This window comes from Coffea arabica, chromosome 9e (assembly GCF_036785885.1).
Source record: "Coffea arabica cultivar ET-39 chromosome 9e, Coffea Arabica ET-39 HiFi, whole genome shotgun sequence".
NCBI classification, from domain to species: domain Eukaryota; kingdom Viridiplantae; phylum Streptophyta; class Magnoliopsida; order Gentianales; family Rubiaceae; genus Coffea; species Coffea arabica.
In genome coordinates, this window is record NC_092327.1 from 41,172,637 (window position 1) to 41,192,715 (window position 20,079).

At 34.5% G+C, this 20,079-nt stretch overlaps 2 protein-coding genes across 2 annotated transcripts; both read right to left on the reverse strand.

The window, feature by feature from the left end:
- Positions 1–735: 735 nt before the first annotated feature.
- On the reverse strand, positions 736–3,842 carry LOC113710268 (uncharacterized). The gene is given in 2 exon segments (XM_027233180.2): positions 736–991; positions 3,082–3,842. Coding segments are annotated over 2 exon segments (552 nt in total). The 5' UTR covers positions 3,460–3,842; the 3' UTR covers positions 736–817.
- A 10,025-nt stretch (positions 3,843–13,867) lies between these two features.
- LOC113710264 (protein THYLAKOID ASSEMBLY 8, chloroplastic) lies at positions 13,868–18,421 on the reverse strand. Its single transcript, XM_027233175.2, has 3 exons — positions 17,862–18,421; positions 16,765–16,974; positions 13,868–16,546 (listed from the first exon to the last, which is right to left on the reverse strand). The coding sequence occupies exons 1-3, from the start codon at positions 18,249–18,251 to the stop codon at positions 16,526–16,528; spliced, it is 621 nt and encodes a 206-aa protein (XP_027088976.1). The 5' UTR covers positions 18,252–18,421; the 3' UTR covers positions 13,868–16,525.
- Positions 18,422–20,079: the final 1,658 nt, after the last annotated feature.

Genomic DNA, 20,079 nt, shown 5'->3' on the forward strand with positions numbered 1-20,079 from the left:
AAAAATTCATATGGTACTCCATCTTACAGACATTCCAAAGGAAAACTTATTTTAAACTATTACAAGACCATGAGACCTCGATGGAAAACTAGTTATAAACTTTGTATCGTGAAACGTTTGCCAAATGAGTCTTAGCCACTTAGCATGCTCAAAGCATGAAAAGTAAGAAATAACAGTGGAGGTGAATGCGTTAGTGGAGCTGGAAGGTACTTCTTTGGGGGCAAGATCTTTTCTTCGACTCTGTCCCATAATCAGGAAGTCCAGCAACCACGAAGCCATTGCACGCCATCTAAAAAAAATTTTCAATTAATATTTCGCTTACATCATTAACATATTTTTCAACCCACCTTTTTATCTCACATACATCATATCACAAAAAGTGCTACAGTAATTATTCCAAATAATATTTCAAATAATACTCTATCCAAACAAACATTTACTTTGTCCAGGATAACAATCGTCAATGTTCTCCATAGCAGAAGAAACAACTTAACAACAAAAGTAATTCCAAGTGGTGTTATTCTTATCAATGAGATCAACTGTTGGATGAAAAAATTTGGAAAAAAGATTATTTGGGATAATTTATTGAAAAAAACACTACAATACTTTTTTAATATGATGTATGTGAGATAAAAATGTGGCTAAAAAATATGTTGATAATACAAACAAGTCAGTATGTGTAAATAAAGTGCAAACCAAACACACTAAACTTGGCCTTTATCAAGCATTTTCCTATCCTTGATTGAACATTTAAAAACCGTAGATGTACAAGATATAATGTATTTCATAAATGCGCAGAACCTAGACCCCTAGCATACTACTTCTTTGCTTTAGCAAACCTAAGGTAGCGACATTTCTCTCCACTAACTGTGATTTCAAGAGCTCCATCTTGATTATCTTGATTTGATGCAGTTCCCATCAGTACACTTTTCTCTTTCTCAAGGATTTCTCTTTCTAGCTTTAATCTAGCTTCTTGTCGGGCAATCTCCACCTGAAATAGAAACATCATTAAGCAAGAAGTTTAAAGAAATGCTAAACCTTAAAAACTACTCTCACAGTAAATTCCATAGTGTGGTGGAAATAAATATTGAGCTACAAGGTATGAAATTGACTTCGATATGACAAAGTAACATGGATATGAAGTAATGGACTAGTAGTATAGAAAGACAAATGAAAGAACAGATGGGCTCTCATACAACCCATCATAATCCAAATTGCTCGGCGCTAGGCAATCCAAGAGTATAAAATTATTACATGACATGAAAGACTCTGGAAAGAATACTACTATAATTGGACAAAAATGTTTCTGCCTTTGTAGCGGTCAACATAAAGGCTTGATTTGACTCTTTCTTGACTTGGAATCTCCCAAGATCTCAACCAGTCCAACTCTTCATGGAAGGAAAAACATGTATGAGTGGCTTCAATCTAAATTCCTATTATCAACAATTTTGAACCTCTAGCAACCCCCACTTCACAAACTGTTTCATAATATTAGTTGACACAGAACTATCGGTAGTAGGTTTATTATGAAAACAAGCTCATTTAGTTACAATCCACTAGACTAATCCAATAGTTAATTAAGGAATATGCTTCTTGAAAAATCCAAGTTTTCGGGTAGATCCTATGTAGAAGAAATTCATAAAGCTCCTGTGAGTTCATGTGTAAACTTCAGCCTGTGCATAGTCTGCGAAATAATCAAGCAACTATTGTCTGCTCGAGGCCTCAACCCAAAAATCATGTAGACTCTAGATTCATAGAGTGTTACCCAGGTTCAAAGCTTTGTCTATGGAGATTCCATATAACCTCATTCCAGGCTTCTTAGTAGAATTAAATAAAGAATGGGTAATAGAAGAAGAAATTGAGCCTCAAATTACTAGCATCAAGAACCAAGTCTAGCTAGAAGATCAAAATATAATCTCTTATTGAATGGTTCAGCAATTGATTAATGTTGTAGGAGGAAAAGAGACAGGGAAACAGGACATAAAAGATTTCCAAGCAAAACAACTGCATATCTTTAGAAGTTTTAGAAGCAAAGAACAGAAAAGAAAGAAATGTTGGTGAAACAAGGCTCACATAATAGGCCATTTGTTCATGTTTGGCAATCAATGTTGCAATAAAGATCATGTATTAGAGGATCAAATAGGATTTCAATAAAATTCACTTTCAAAGCTTGATTCACATCAGAATGAAATACATGTTATTCTTTCATTTTTCTATTGCTTTGTTCTCTCTCACTTCTTTTTCTTTTTCTGAGTTGCAGCATTTGCCAAAATCTCATCAGCAGCCTTGACTAGATTAAGGTGACTTGGTGAGTTGTACCCAACAAAAGTATCAATCAGCTCTACAGTTCAAATTGTTCAAATATAACGTCAACACCAGCCAAAAACCAACCAAAAAGAGGGCAAAAGTCGACTATTATAGGTGATGGTGCCAACATAGCATACTCATCTCCATTCCAACCACCAAAATATCACCATATAAACGGTCCTCTTATTACTCTATATCCCTCTCCAAGTCTGGATCTTTCTACAACATCCCATTTAACAAATTCAATACTATAATGAGCTTCCTAAACCCACTCCAATCCAGTTGTCAATCAACAATCAGCCAAAAAATTGTCCAAAAATAAGCATCCTAAATATATCCTTATTGTCATTTGAAACCCAATTAAATAAAAAAGGACAATAAACCTACCACCTGATACAACTGATGCTATCAACCCAAACACAAAAGCAATTTTTTTTAGTAGGGGGAAGGACAGACAAAGAAACTGATTATGCAATCAATCTAATACCTACTAGACCATATCAATAAATTGTTACTACATTTATAAAGCAGGAGAATGGGATTGAGTTAAAAAGAAAAGAATAAAATGAAAAGCATATAGCTAATTACCAATTAGTGGGAAATGAATTAAGAATAATCAAAACATGATGAATTGGAGATAAAGAAAGCAATCAACAAATGACGATGAACTTGGGGTAGGGAATGCTATGCTAAAGAAAAGGTGATGTACAAGTTTACAGTGAAGGGTTGGGCCGGTGGGGGTATTATGGGTGGTAAGAGGTTGGGGTAAAGTACCTTACGACGAGAGAGTTCGGCTTTCCAAGCGACTTCACGCTCGGCGACCTTGCGTTCCCATTCCTCAATGTAACTCTGCACCTCCATCTCTTTCATGAGTCAGTCCTATATGTTCGCGTCCAGAGCCTCATTTAGCTCCTGCACAAACTTGTCCACCATCGTCTTTATTTTCAGAGACATTTTTATCAATTCTAATTCAAATAACCCCAAGCTGCTCTGCTGCTTAGTGTTTTCTCTGATGATGACGATGACGACGATGACGAACAGACTTTTCTTAATTTCAAGGCCCCAAACTATCAAATTATGAATCCCAAATAGTTGTTTTTTTGACTTATTCTTCTTGTTTGCGATCACAATTACCACCACAAAGAGCTCCATTTCATAAATACTACTGCTTAATTACCTTTTTTTTGGGTGTTTGGGGGGAGGGGAATAAAACCCAAACCAGCAAAAGAAATATGCTAGCCGCAGCACCTGTTTCACTATTTATAAATCAAAAGAGATGATTACCCATCTGAGGATCGATTTGATTAAAGAATGACCTTAACCCTAACCCTAACCCATATCCAGTGGACGATGACAAACTATAGTCTCTATGGAGTTAAAAAAAAGTAACGCGTTCTTGTTCTTTTTTCTTGTAGTTGTACTAGTACTTTCATAGTTCTTCTCGCTCGCTTTTCTGAAGGCCCATCTCCATTTGTGGTCCACTTTCATTTCCCCCAGATTTTTCTCCTCATTCTTTTTCCCTGGAGTACATTTTTTCTTTTATTTTTGGGTTAAGTAGGAGGTCTTCTATTTTTTTCCTTACAATGGAGGGTCGAGCCCGTTACATAGCGACTAATCTAGGTAAAACAACACCATAAATATCTTGTCCCAATAGTTTTTTGAGCTGGTGCGGAGGGTCCCTAAAATTAGTCGTTGTTGGAGCCAAACTTCTTCCCATATTTGCTAAGTAATCTGTACATATATTCCCTTCACGCCATGCATGAACTATTTGATAATTTGACTCTTTTGTTAGCATACTTGTCTTCTCAATTAGATTCTAGTGTTGGCTATCCCTTGTTGCTTTCCTGATTAGTATTATGGCTACTTCTAAGTCCGTTTCTAGGATTCCCTTCTTGTACCCCTCATTCACTACCAATTGGATTCCCAATAGCATAGCCCATAGTTCTGCTGCTACATTACTTGTTTTTCCAATATTTGCATTGAATCCTACTATCCATTAACCTAGCTCATTTCTTCGTAAGCCTCCTGCACTGGCACTTCCTAAATTATGCTTCGAAACTCCATCAACATTCATTTTTACCCATCCTTGTGACGGCTTCTCCCAATAGATATATTTCATCTCTTTAGCCACTTGGAACTCTTTTTTTTTAGTTCAACTTCTATGCCACTAGGGCCTGCTGTACTAGATGTTATCGGTGTACCTTCATCTTTCTTACTATTTCTTGGTGCACTTTCTCGTTTCTTGCTGTCCATATTAAATGGGTCACTTGTTGAAACAACATTGGCTAGTATACCTTTTTCTGCTTCCTTACCATTTTTTGGTTAACATTCCAATCAATCCAGTGTATTAGCTCCTTCGATTTAAACTGTCTCCAATTTAATTGGTATACCATATCCTGCTAACCCAATCACAGTCCCTCAGGGCCTGAATTGCATTTTCTCTCCTTTTTCCACACATCTAACAATTCCCATCTATATGAAGATGTCTTTTGTATTTCTCTGCATCAGTTAATAGTTGACCATGTCTTGCTAGCCACAGAAGAAATTACCATCTGTTTGGGCCTTTGAGTTTCCATATCTTCTCCTAATTGGGGTCAACTTGTTATAGTTCTTCCATTTGCCTATCCATCTCATATGCTGCTGCAAAAGTTCCCACTTGGTTCAAGTCTCCATGTTAGTTTGTCTTTGTTTGTTGGGTTTTCATTTACTCTAATGGCCCTAACTTCCTCCATTTGTTGATGACTCAAGTATTGTGCTAATAAAGTCCAATCCTAGTTTTCATTAATACAATAGTCACTCACCTTTTTCATATACTCCTCTTGTGGCACCTCCTTAATTGTACTATTTATTATTGGCTTCTGTAAGACCCATGGATTAGTCCAAAAATTGATAGTTCTCCCATTTCCAGCCCTCTTTATCAACCTTTTAAGCATGAGTTTCCCCTCTTCTACCATATTCCTCCATATGTGCAACTTCCTAACTTTCTTCTCCATTGGGAATCTGTTATCTCCCCCATATCTTTTTTTAATTACTTTGGCCCATAGCGCATCTTTCTATTTCAAATACTCCAACTGGTTTTGGCCAACAATGCCCTGTTTATACTTTTCAACCTTCTGACCCCCAATCCTCCTCTACTCCTAGTTTGTGTGAGAATGTCCTAGTTTACCATATGCATTTTTCTTCTTTCAATTCCTTTTCCCCAAATAAATTCTCTACTTTTTTCTATTTTGTTGGTAATCATAGCTAGTAACAACGTTGTTTGCATTGCATGTGTTGGGATTGTGGATACTACTATTTTTACAACCATAGTTCTAGTAGCATAAGACATGCATTTGCTTTTCCACCCTTGCAGCTTCATATTCACTTTTTCTATAATTTCTAAATACAATCTCTTAGTAACTCTTTAGTGTAGCAATAACATTCCCAATAACATTCTCAGAGCAGTACAGTTTAAACTTCTTCAAACTCATACTCTTTCCTAAAGCTTCACAGAGCTTTGCTAGCATTGCCCGTATCAAATTTGAGATCATCTGTAAAGAAAAGATGTGATATTTCTAGCCCCCTTCTTCAAATCTTAATTGGTGTCTAGCTTCCTTATTCTACTTTGTCTCAAATTAGGTGCACCAATCTCTCTATGCAAAGCACAAAAAGGTAAGCTGAAATGGGGTCACCTTGCCTTAGTCACTTGTTAGGAATGAAAGTTGGAGTTCTTTCTCCATTCCACAGTTCCTCCATTGATAATGCCTAGACACAACTCATGATCAAGTCAAATATATCTATAGGAATTTGCATCATCTCCATGTTTCTTTTAGGAAACCCCAACTTAGTTCATCGTACACCTTCTGCAAATCTACCTTTACTGCAACATATCCTTTCTTTCCTTTCTTTCTTCTCATAAAATGTATAATCTCCTGTGCTATTATCACGTCATCCTCAATTTGTCTCCCCAGGATAACACTACACTGATTTAGGGCTATTAAATCCTTTATCAATGGTCTCACTCTATCCATAAGGATTTTTGTCACTACCTTATAAGCAACAATGCATAAAGATATGGGCCGAAATTGTTTTATATGCTCTAGGCTGGGGATTTTAGGAATTAAACCAATTAGTGCACCATTCATTTCCTTAGGCTTGTATCTATTTTTGAATATGGAGTCTACAAAGTCTAGTATAGATCCACTGACCGTGCTCTAGAACTTTTGGTAGAATCCTGGAATATTCTATCTGGTCCCAGCAACTTGTCTGCTTTGATATTAAATATGGCTGTTCTGATTTCCTTTGGCACCACCCTTCTACTCAAAACTCACAATCTTCTTCTCTCTATCTATGGGAACCTATTATTAATATGTTGTCTTCTGCTTGTAGCATTCTCCATCTCATATAGTTTTTAGAAATAGTTCCTGACCATCTGTTGCAATACTCCTCTATTGTGCTGCCAATTTCCTTTATCATCTTTCAGGCATGCTATTCTCCTTTTTCTTCTTTTAATGATTGCTATAGTATGAAAATCTTTCGTATTTCTTTCCTCATATTTCAGCCAATTGACCTTTTCCTTTTGATACCAAAATGTTTCCTCCTGGTCTAGGGTGGAGTTATACTCTTGCAATATCTTCCTCTCCAATTTCTCCAGTTTCGTATCTGGGCCCCCATCGAGTTTCCTTTGCCCTCCTCTAGTCTAGTCAGACATCTCTTTTTCTATGGAATATATTCCCAAACAACTCCTATTCTATGTCAGTAGATTCTTCATAAGATTTTCATTCTTCATGCTCAAATCTCTTTCTGTTTGTTTCCAGCTCTCTCTAACTTATTTTGCTAGTTTTGGATGACTGAACTAGGCTAGCTTAAACTTTCCTGTTTTTTTTTCTTTCAACCTTCTTGGTTCTCTCTCCATTTCCAGCAGGAGTGGATGGTGGTCTGAATGTGTGCACATCAAGTGCTTAACTTCAACATTAGAAAAATTCATATGCTAGTCAGAGTTACACAGGCTCCTATCTAGCCTTTTCCTTACATTTGCTGCTCTTTTCTTCCATTATTCCAAGTAAACGCTGGATCTATCAATCCACAACAGTGCAGACACTCTCTTAGTGTTATCTGACTCGACTATTGAAAGGGTTTTCCTTCCTCTTTCTTCAAGGCCTTCACTATTTCATTTAGATCTCCAATAATTAGCCATGGAAAATTAATCACACTCCTCACTGCAACTAAGAAATTCCCTATTTTCCTTCTAATAGCATCATCTGGGAACGCATATATAGCAGACAATAGCCATTTTTCTTATTCTCCTTAATAACTGCATTAGTGATTTGCTTATTTTTTGTTAGAATTTCAACTGTTACCTTCTCAAGATCCCAAAATAGCCAAATTCCACCTGAGAAATCTTGTGCCTCTACAGAGGATCTTCTACTCAGTCTAGACATATGGATTATCCTCCCTGCTTTGAAACTAGGTGTTCTAGTCTCTACAAGGATTGTGACCACCTAATCACCCCCTAGAGCGTAACCTAAAGTTTAGCGAACCGCTTATCCAACTCTCGTCAGAACTTACTCACTAACATTATCTTAAAAAATAATATTAATCCCAAAGTAAACATGAAACTTCTCAATCAAACATTACAAATCATCCAACTTTTCAAAACATTCAAACTTATGTGCATAACTAAATGGATCGACATACAAATTGTTCAATCAATTCACTAAGTACAACTACAGTGGTAATTACTTAAATCAAAAACTGTAACTCTTGAACTTACTATTTTTTGGATCCATAATTCCAACTCCTGTTAAGGAAAACAAACTAAAAGAATGAGTAAAATCAAGTGAAATTTCAAGAAAAACATGCAATCAGATTGACAAGATAACAATCACATATATCAAAATCTTAAAACAAAGAAAACAAATAATTACAAGCGAAGTCATTAACAATTTACATATTCAAATAAATAATTTAACACAGTAAGAAAAGGATACAACTACTGATACGGTGGTTCCCGCCAGATTCTAGATAGAGTACTTAGTCCCATTCAGGATTCAAGTGCAGATTCAATCGATACGGTGGCTCCTACCAGATTTCAGGCATAACGCTTAGTCTCGTTCAGTATTTCACTTGTAATTTAAAAGGATACAGTTGGCTCTTGCAAGCTAGTTCAGCAGTAGCGTTTTTCGAGTCCGTTGACACTCCATCAACGTTTGAAATGCAACAATAAATAATGCCGGTAGATCACTGCTTGATGCCAATTTTCATCCATCGATCATCCCCCTTTATTGGGCCCAAACACCTCAAGTCAAATGAGTGGTAATAATTGAGTATATTGATTTCAGAGGACACATTCAGTGGATTAAACAAGAAATAGGATCCATGGTTTGTCAATTGTCTCGATCAAACTATTGTTGGCTCGATTTGACTAACTAGCCGATAAGGTTTGGGATCTTAATCACGAGTATAGTCGATGAGATAACATTTTCAACCGACTTTCAAATCATGCACATGTATATCAGTTCACTGTAAACAGGATAACAAGAGTTCAGTCAAATTAGGTCGAGTACAATAAAGTACACACTGACCTATTCAATATCAAGTCAAGCAAACATAGTAAGTCGAGTGCGATAAAGTATACACTCGACTTTTCAATAACAAGTCAAGATATCTAACAATTTCAAACAACAAGCCACATGAAACATCAATCAAGTAAATCACATGGTCCTAACATGCAGTTGGAACACTCACCGACTTATCGCAATCTTTACACTTCAATCACAAGTTTGCCTCCTTGGCCACTCTTGAATCCTGCGATCATATATAGTAGAGCATGCTAAAAGTAATAAGGCCTCTAAATTACATCAAGATCTAAGATCAAAAGTGACTAAACCTGAGTTTTTAAATCACTACTCAAGCTGTCAAATTTTCAACAAACATATCTCATATTTTTCTTCAAAATTCACAAGATTTTCTTGTTCAAATTCAGTGAAAAATTACGTACATGATAGATCAATGCCTCATGCAAAATATAGAGTAAAAGTAGGTCAATTCTAGTCACGAAATTTAAAAAAAAACGTGGCAAGACTCTTGAGATTCAAAATTAAAAATTTTGAGAAATAAAACATTTTGGAGCAAATCAGTTTCTTCCTTGTAAATTTCGTTGTTTCAATAATCCAACATATATGTGAAAATCAAAATCTTGTCAAGTGCCTTGAGACAAAATATGTCAAAATTACGACACAAATTTTAGCAATAAAGTTGAAATTCTCTCTTGCTCTCTCGGTTAACCCTAACAAAATTTTCAACAAGGACTTGACAATCTTTTCTCCAAAATTCTAACTTTTCTTATTTAGATTCATGGCAAAAATTCAATAAATCATAACTAACATGTCAAGAAGCATTTGGCTCATGTTCTTAGTAAAAAAATTCATCAAAAATTCACTGATAAAAACTCTAAATTAAACTATATGTTTTATGCATCAAAGTTGAAAATTTAGAGTATAACTTAAAAAACATGAAATCCTATATAAAGTTTTAAACTAAACTAAATAGATTACACACCAAAACTAAAAATTACAACATAATTTGACAAAAATATGAAATTTTTCATAAAGATCCTTCTTTTATCTTCTATAACATCATACATCAATTAAACTTAAAGATAAGGAAAGAAAAATTAGGTACCTAACTAATTTCACCTCTTTACCTCCAAAATCTAGAATGGAAAGGAAATCAAGAAAGTTGGAAAGTTGGAAAGTTTTCTTTCCTTCAAGAACTCCTCCAAAAACTTCCTCCCAAACTTGTCTCAAAGATTTACGAAGTGGATTAGGGTTTCCTCTCTTATTTTCTTACTAATTAGACAAGAAATCAAGACTAGAAATTTAATGTTGTTCTCCCTCTTTTTCTCCTCAAAATTTCATCCAAGGCTACCCAAAAGAAGAAGAAATGTGAATGAAATGGAAGTTTGGGTTGAATAAAAATCAAACTTGGTCTTGGTCAAGATTTTATGGATGCTTGACATGTGGCAACACAAGATGAAATCCTTATTTATTGTTTTTAAATCACTAAAATATCAAACCCATATCTAATTATCTCTTGACACCTTATAACACCATAACCCTTTTACACAAAACTTTCTCTTGTTTACCCAATTTATTGCGCACATCTCACTAATTGTTCACATAGCTTAATGCATTATGAAACTCAACATGCACCAAGTTAAATAAGGCAATAGAATAAAAATCATGATTCAACCATCAAATCAATCACAAATACAAGGCAAGTAAGTTAAACTAATAAAAACATAAGAAACGAATTTTCGGATCCTCACAAGAATTAAAATCCCTAGATCATACACTTGCAGGATTTCTCTCAAATTCTTCCTAAAATCCTATTTTGTTGCTCCTTTACAATTCCAACTCAGCAGCTTCATTTTAATTGCTTTACTTTATTAAGGTCAGCAGCCCAACTCCACCGTCTCTGTAGTGTCCTACTCAATAGTCTCATAGCTTTGTTCTTCTTCCATTCCCGACGGATGGACCTGTTCCTCCAAAGGAGTTTCCGCTATAACTATTATGCTAATGTTCTATCATTTGTTTATTGCTCCAGGCTAACTGCCATATTTCCTCCTAGTTCTAATTCTTCTATGCCATAGGCCATTTCCATTGGGAATATTCCACTAATCTTTTTTTTACTAGCACATCTAGGTTTTACTGTTTTCCCCATTAATCTCCTCGTTATTGGTGTTTTTGTTCTTTCTAATTCACACTTCTTTCCTTCCCGAGCTTTGAAAAGCTTTTTGGGTGCTATAATCCCTCCATTTACATTCATTAGCCCACTTATCTTGACTGGGCTTAGTGTTTTTTTACCCATCCAAAAGCCTTGACTCCCCTGTTCTCCACTTTTCCTTGTTTCTTTCCCTTTTCTTGAGCTATTTCCTTGCACTGTATTCTTCCTCTTTTTCCCCTTATTGAAGGAGAAATTCTGTAGTGATCCCGGTATATTAATTACTTTAGTTCATAAAATTTCCCTGGGGGTCACTCTCTTCTTGTTGCTCCTTTTCTATTTCTTCTGCTTATAGAGCTTTAAAACATGACCCCTGCCCCAGTATCTGCTCAGCAGTTTCCATTCCCTGATCCTTTTTTCTGTTATCTCTTCTCCTCTCTTTCCCACTAGTTGCCTTCATCCAATCTAGCATTTGGGTATGTTTCTTCATTCCAGACGGGCTAGGCTTACTTTCTCTTTGTTTTTGGGCCTTTACTTTGAGCCTAGATCTTTCGGCGTGGTTTGCTGGACCTTTTACTTCCTTTCTTGTTCTTCTTCCATTCGCAACCATCCACGGCCCAAATGGCAGGCTTTTGGATCCTTCATCTCCATCCACCTTCCTCTCTGATTTCGGACTCTGGTTCTCTATTCCTTCTGCTCTTTCATTTCCAGCCTTTAGCCTCAGAGCTCTGTAATGTGGCCATATTGCCAACATCCAAAATAGATTTGGTATAGCCCTTCGTACTCTACAACTTGAAGATCCTAATTTATCCAGACATATGGAATCTAGGGTTTGGTTAGATCAGCCTCTATGCATATTTTGTTAAATTTCCCTCTCTCAGCTATTAGAGTATTCTCATCCACTTTGACCATCTTTCCTATGTTGTTGCCTACTGTCTTAAGGAATTTCTCGGTATAATCTCAACCGGCAAACCTAATAGTCTAATATGGACCATTGTCAAAGTTATCTCTTTTTTGTTTTGCTAGAAAATATGGTCTCCATTTTCTCACAGTAACGTAGAGCCTCTGTATCATCCATGGCCCTCCATCTAGGATTCTGTGGTAGTCCTCCTTTAACCTGACTCTAACAATGTAGAATCCTTTTTCCAGATCTGTGCTTTCAAACTCTTGGTCTAGCAACCACATCTCCTAAAGTTTTTGCTCCAAAGTTCTAAAGCAACGTTTCTACCCAGTACTCTGAGTATGAGTGCCTTCCTCCACGGTTTCCACATCTCAAGTATGTCCCCCATGGGTACCGTTGGTTTTGGGAACTTCAATTTAATCTTCTCTGCAAATCTGGCTTCATCTATTTCTCCCTTTTCAAGCATGGTGTTATCCTCTTCTTCCTCAGATCCATTATAGAAAAGCTATTTTTGTAGGAGTTCTTCTGTTAAACAAATGTAAAATAAAATAGTTAGGCAAGAACTTGGATGGACCCAATCTGTGACTCACTCATAGACCGAGTGATGTATTAGTTTCCGCATCATCAACCATCATGTTAATTAATTCTAAATGTAACACCCCATTAGGTCTTCTAGTAACAACGGGGACTAAATAAATCCACTGGATCAAAAAAAAGATGCAATCTAATTCAGGGACTCAAAACAATTATGGAAAAATCTTTCAAAACATCTCATATTTCGTTAAATGAATTTTTTCATCCTTTACTTTTAAAATGATAAATTTATATTCTTTGCAAAATTATATCAATAAAATTTGGTCCCAACTTAATTTTTTTTTACCACTTTTTACCCTGAATTAATCACGTGACTCGCATATAATCAATTTTTTAGGGACAAAAGGTTAGACCTCATTTATGGTTAAACAAATGACCTAATTTATATTCATTTCTACCCTTAAACGAGTAGGATTTGGCCTAAATCATATTCATTTTTCTCTTAAAAAAGTGAGATTTGAGTCAATTTTTGCCATTAAAAAAAGTGAAATCTAACCTTTTTGTACATAAAAAATGATTGCATATCGATTACATGGTAATTTTATACTAAAAAATGATCAAAAACTTAAGTTGAAATCAAATTTTGCGATATTAAATTTCTAAGGAACACAAAGTTAATATTTTAAAAGTGAATGATGAAAAATTTCATTCAACGAAATATGAGAATGGTTTTGAACAATTTTCCCAACATTTATTATGTTTTTGCAAGAGCATCAACACCTAGTCTGCTTCGCTAAAGAAGCGACTAATATGGCATTCTAAAGTTTGATTGTTTAATGCCAATAAGATCCCAAGCTAACACACCGTTTGATTTCCCAAAGTAGGTGATCTGTGTCTCTCGAATACGCATTGCAAAAGTAAAATATCCATCTACCTTTAAATCAATACAAAATACTTTGATTGTCTAATGCCAATAAGATCCCAAGCTAACACACCGTTTGATTTCCCAAAGTAGGTTATCTGTGTCTCTCAAATACGCATTGCAAAAGTAAAATATCCATCTACCTTTAATCAATACAAAATACTCCGCCACAACAATATTTCCTACTGCCGAGCCATCCATATTTTAACTTGACTCCTTCCTTCCCATGCTTGAAAATTTTCATCTGAGTAGTGTAGGTTTTTAACTGTTGAAAAACTTAGAATTCCATCTCAAAACCAATTGATAACAAGTGAAATGGCCTAACAACAACTTTTATATATGATTAAAAATCTTTAGAATATCAATGTGTAATATTCTACTAACACTTTTAACTTGATTCCTTCCTTCCCATGCTTGAAAATTTTCATCTAAGTGGAGTAGGTTTTTAATTGTTGAAAAACTTAGAATTCCATCTCAAAACCAATTGATAACAAGTGAAATGGTCTAACAACAACTTTTATATATGATTGAAAATCTTTAGAATATCAATGTGAAAAATTCTACTAACACCCCCTTACAATCGTGACTTGACAAATGGGCTTAAAACCAAGTCACGAGAGAAACTATAAACAAGATAACTGAATCACGAGTGAAACTACAACTCACAAGGTAACAAATAAACTCAAAGCCCAGCTCTAATACCATTTTAGAGAACATGAACTGCCATTTCAAAATCAATTGACAATGAGTGAAGTGATCTAACAACTTTTATATATGGCCGAAAACCCTTGGAATATCAATATGAGATATCAACTAATAGCAGCTTTTTTGAATCTGTTGTTGATATTTCATGGGCTAAGCATGACTCACGCTTTCTGGAAAATGCATCGTGTGGGCGCGGACGGCAGAACCCCCAAAAAGAATGACGAAAATCTCAACTCCGGATGACCTGTAGACGGCATATTTAGTTTTCATGAATATACTTCCACCGCCGAATATGGTGAATGACATGACGAAAATCTAGATTCCACTTCCACTCGAGCACTATACAAAAGGTTAGTAATTAAAAATTCAAAGAATTGTTGCCGATCCTTCTTCTTGACCAGCATTTGCCGCACACTGGCTGCCCATCTACAATTCCCACGGAGACCTGCTTTCCAAACCTGCACAATTAGGACAAATATCAGTATCAATCAAATGCATATGAAATTTAAGGTTACGGGTCATCAATCGATTGTGCAACTAGAGCCAGAGCAGTACACATTGCACCTTTCTGATCCCCTTCCTTCCCACACTCTTTTCCAACGCTAAGTTTCATTTAGATTCCTATTAGATCCATTAAGCTGATCATAAGCTGATTCGACGGTACATGCTCCTGATTCAGACAGGCAACATCGAAGAAAATCCAAAATATCAGGATTCTGGATGAGAATAATGGATCTGAGCTTCATCTTTGATACATGAAGGGAGTAGTCCCTGCAGCATTATCCAATTCCAATCATTTATTCCACCGCCCTTTTATTGCACTGTTCTTCTGGGATTGAAACATCCACTCACTGATTGGTACATTGAACAACCACTAATCAATCCAAAATCCTATTGTCTCTCCATTACCAAGTCTCCACCTCATTCCTTGCCGTGTTACTACTTCAGCGTTACCTTCTATGCTTCTCCAGGTATATGACATCAACATACTCAAAGAGTCCCCATCCTCCTTGCAATATTTTCTAAAATGAAGTTTCTTTCCATACAACCCATCCTCAATCAATAACTTCCAACCAACCTTAGCCAGAGTTGCCTGGTTTAGTTGAGAGAGATGTCGAATATCTAATCCTTCTTCCTCTTTTTTCAAACGATCAACTTAAGAATGGAACATAGTCCATGGATAAGGTCTTTGGTTCTCTGCCATAGAACATCGCAAGGGTTGTATACTCATCACTCCCTTTACATTGTATACTCCATGTAATACCAGCAGCTTTGCAGCTACAAAGATTTCCAGAAAACCAGCTATGGGAGAGTGTATTGCTGGGCCAAGCAGCATGCTGAATAGAGGAAATACCTGTGGAGGCTGTATTCAGGTGAGATGTTTTGAACCATGTCTTGTGGTGTTTGCCACGTGGCCCACCTATCACTATAACTGCCACTGATTTCTGCCCCAAATTACGATGGGCATTGGTGGAAGTTCCTTGATCACAATGCGGGATGTCACCTGGTACAAAAATTGCAGCAATAGCAGAAAACGTGGTTCCAATTCTATTAATGGTATCAATTATTTGGTTTTATTACTAACCAATTCAATTAACAAATTCTTGGACTGAATTAGTCTACACCATATGTCTCAGATGCAATGCCCATTGTAGGTGGATCTTAATCCAGGGAAAAATGTGGAGTTGACAGGAAGTTCATACTTTGTGCAAGTCCTAATCACCAATGATGGGGTGAATGGTGAAGTCTCTGCAGGAAAAATGAAAGGATCAAAAACAGGATGGATAACTATGTGTAGAAACTGGGTATAGAATCAGCGATGCAGCATCAGACTCATGGGCAGCCCTTATTACAATTTTTCCCTGATAAAACAGAGATTTGGTCAGACAAATGGTCTTGAGTTTGACATTATCAAACGGAGGTAAGCTATGTTCAGAAGTCGTATCCCACCCACTCTAAAGTGTACGTCAAGATCAATGTAGAGATACAGCAAAGAAAGACCAAAAAATGCAGTGTATTTTATGGCAGGAAGGGCATATGCATATCAACCTCATGACTGTCCATCATGTGACCATTGTGGGGGAGATGGCATATATTGCTCACATAACCATGGGTTAGCTATTTTCTATTATTTTCCCATTTCTTCTTTCTACAATCATTTTGATCTGTTTGCATCCTGAAATTTAAGTATTTTCAGGCACTTATTGTTCAAGATATAGATGCCATGCATCATTTCGTGCACTTGCAACCAATAACAAATTAAATTTCATGGTTTGAAAAGCATTAGCCGCAAAGCATAACCATTGCACTTGTCTCCATAAGTAAAGAGTTTAAAGTCACCAGTAAATTTGGCTACAAATATTTAAATAGCTCCTAGCCGCTAAACAAAAAAAAAGTGCAAGAACTTTCCTGACAGGGTAGAAAATGCTAAACACTTGCAATGGGAGGTGCTATCAGATTGCATCTAGCAGCTCCTGCAAGAGTAACCAAGTCAGTTTGAGCTCAAAGAATATCCTTCTCCCTCTCCTTTCTCTTGAAAATTTAGAGATTGACCAAAATATTTCTGGGCTTCCAGTCGAAAACAAGTTGAAAGACTTGCTTCCTCATTTGACTCTAAAACATTGATTAATATCTTGAATGACAACTTATCCAGGTCACAACCTATAGATTTCATCAGGTAAAAGCACTCAACTGCAAGTCCAGTGAGGTTGAAATTTGCTAAAATCTCCAGCAATGCATTAAAACCGTTAATATCAGGCTCTAAACAAGGTTCCTTCTTCAATTTAATGAAAAGCAGTTCAACCTCTTCAAGCAATCCATTGCTTCCCAAAAGTGAGACCAATTCAGCATACAGTGATATTTGAGGCCTATACCAATACTCCTCCTGAATTTCTTCGAAAACCTAATTCAGGAAACGAAGGACACTAATAGATCAGACAATATCACTGTAGGCTAAATGTACCATTTTTCAGAAACAAAGGCACCCAATACTAGTCTAAGCCCCCCACCCCCACCCCCACCCCCAAAAAAAAAAAAACCCCAGAATCTCACACCAAGAAAGGGGGGAAAAATTACTGGTCTTCGTAATTTTTCTTCTTTGCGCAAATGAGCAAGAAGGTAAACCAGTTTTCACTCAAATTTGAGCCTCAAGTTAGGCCCCTTTTTTTCGGCTGATAAAACAGAGAGATGAGTCAGTACATTCTTTCTTCTTGCTTGATCTTGTTTTGGCTGAAAAACAATATATTATGGTTGAACCAAACAAGCAGCTTAAAGAGTAATTAAAAATTGTGAAATCATATTCAATCGATGAGCCTTTTCCAAAATTGTAGGTTGCTGTTTTGCACTTGGGCAGTAAAATTTTATATTATCTCGGGCAAGCAATAATTAAGAGGTTCCATGCATAAAATGCAAGTACTTTTGGGATCTGATCCAACTCGGCTACCCAAAACTTGAGTGAATTGGAAATATAAGACAAGTTGATCCCTAAATTTTTATCTCACGCCATGGGATAAAGGATACCTCCAACCACAACATAATAAATACAGTTATTCTGGTTTCGGCCCCAGATTATGCTATCTGATCATCTGTATGGTGCATCCTCTATCAAGTATAGCCTTGTTTATCCACTTAGAAAAAAGTAGATAGGCACGTTTTAGTAAGGGGCATAAACCCCCTCCTCCCCCCTCCCCCCCTCCCCCCCCCCCTCCAACAACAACAACAAAAAAAATCCAAAACAAAATAAAAAAAGAAGGGGGAAGGGGAAAAAGGGATAGGCAGTAAGAAGCAAACCTTAAGAGCCAAATAACACTGGTTCTGGCGAATGAGTTCGCGTAGAACGGCTATCATATCGAGCTTGAGCAAACGCCTAAAAGTGGTCTCAAGGGCAGGCTCCAGCGGACAACTACTAGTGGCTCTGGCCCGCTTGAGTGCCTGAACCGTTTGAATGGCTTCGATGCTGAGATTCCGGCCTTTCTGCAGCGGCTTCCTGTTATTGCTTCTGTCTCTCATGATGGTTACAAGTGCATTGTTTCTATTCTTTCTACTATTGCTATTGTTTGCTGCTTCTCCCCCTAGTCCTAGCCCTAGCCCATGCGTAATTAAATTCCCATTCCCAATCCAAGCGGAATTAAGCCTGCTGGCAGTGGGCGAGTGCGATATCTGGGTCATACCTGAATTCATTGTTGTCCCACAACGCAGCCACCAGCCGAGCCACAGCCCACAAGGAGGAGAAGGGTGGGAAAAGACCGCCTCCTCCGTCTCTGATTCTCTTTTTACTGTACAGCTGATTGTTGCAAGAAAAAATAAGTGCAATTCTGCGATGAAGGTCCGTCTGCGGTCTGGCAATTGAGCTTTTTACGTGTTTGTTTAAAATTTTAGAGAGTCCATTAAAAATAATACTGTAATATTTTATTTTTAAAATACTAGTTCATTTGGATTAGTTATTTTTCGTATTATTTTTTAAAAATTATATGAAAAATTTTTACTGTAGATGTTTTTTGAATTATTTTTAGAGGTATTTTTAAAACATATTTTTGAATATTTTTATAATTTATAATTTTTATAATTTTATATTTATATACATTTATGCATTTATAATACATTTATAAATATTTATAAATAAATATATTTATATATATATAAATAAATATATTTATATATTTATATAAAAATATATTATAAATGTATTATATTATATATAATACATAATATAAATATATTTATAAATGCATAAATGTATATTATTATAAATTATAATAAATAATTTATATATTTTTATATAAATATATATTTATGCATTTCTAATACATTTACAAATATTTATAAATAAATATATTTATATATTTATATAAAAATATATAAATGTATTATATTATATATAATACTTAATATAAATATATTTAGAAATGTATAAGTGTATATTATTATAAATGTATAAATTATAAATGAATATTATATAAATGTATAAATTAAAATATTATAAATATATATTAATATTATGTATAAATGTAAAATTAATATTATGTATAAATGTAAAATTAATATTATGTATAAATGTAAAATTAATATTATGTATATTAATATAAATGTATAAATGTATTATAAATGTATTATATTATATATAATACATAATATAAATGTATATTATAAATATACATAAATATATATATTATGTTTAAATGTACATTTATATAAATGTATAATATATAATATATAATATTTATATAAATATATTTTAAATATATAAAAATTTATTTTAAATAAAATAAAATATTTGTAATATGAATAAATAAATAAATAAATAAATAAATATTTAATATATATAATATACATTAATATTAATTATAATATTATAAATATGGTGTTTATATAATATTTCAATTTGTAATATTTATTGTATATTTCATTATATAAATATTTATATAATATATCATATATAAATATATAATATAAAATTTTCAATTTGTATAATATACATAATATTGTATATATATAATAGAATATACATAATATACATTTATACCTTAATACATATTTTGTATATTATATATTATACATAACATTATTATACATTATTATACACAATAATGTACATAATAATGAAAGTACATTAATAATGTATATATTATAATATAATGTACATAATATATAATGTATAAATATTTATACATTTATGTATACAATATTACATATTATGTATATTATATTATGTATATTATATTATATTATGTATAATATACAATATTATGTATAATATTAATGTATATAAATATTTATATAATATATAATATATAAATATATAATTTTCAATTTGTATATTTCAATTTATATTAATATAATATATATATAATATACATAATGGAAATATACAAAATATACATATTATGTATATTTTGAGTTGTTTTTGATATAATGTTTGGATATGGGTGTTTTTGGAATTGTTTTTGAAATACACATTTACTTTAGCATTTGGAACGTGAAAAACCATTTTTCAAAGACAGAGGTAAAA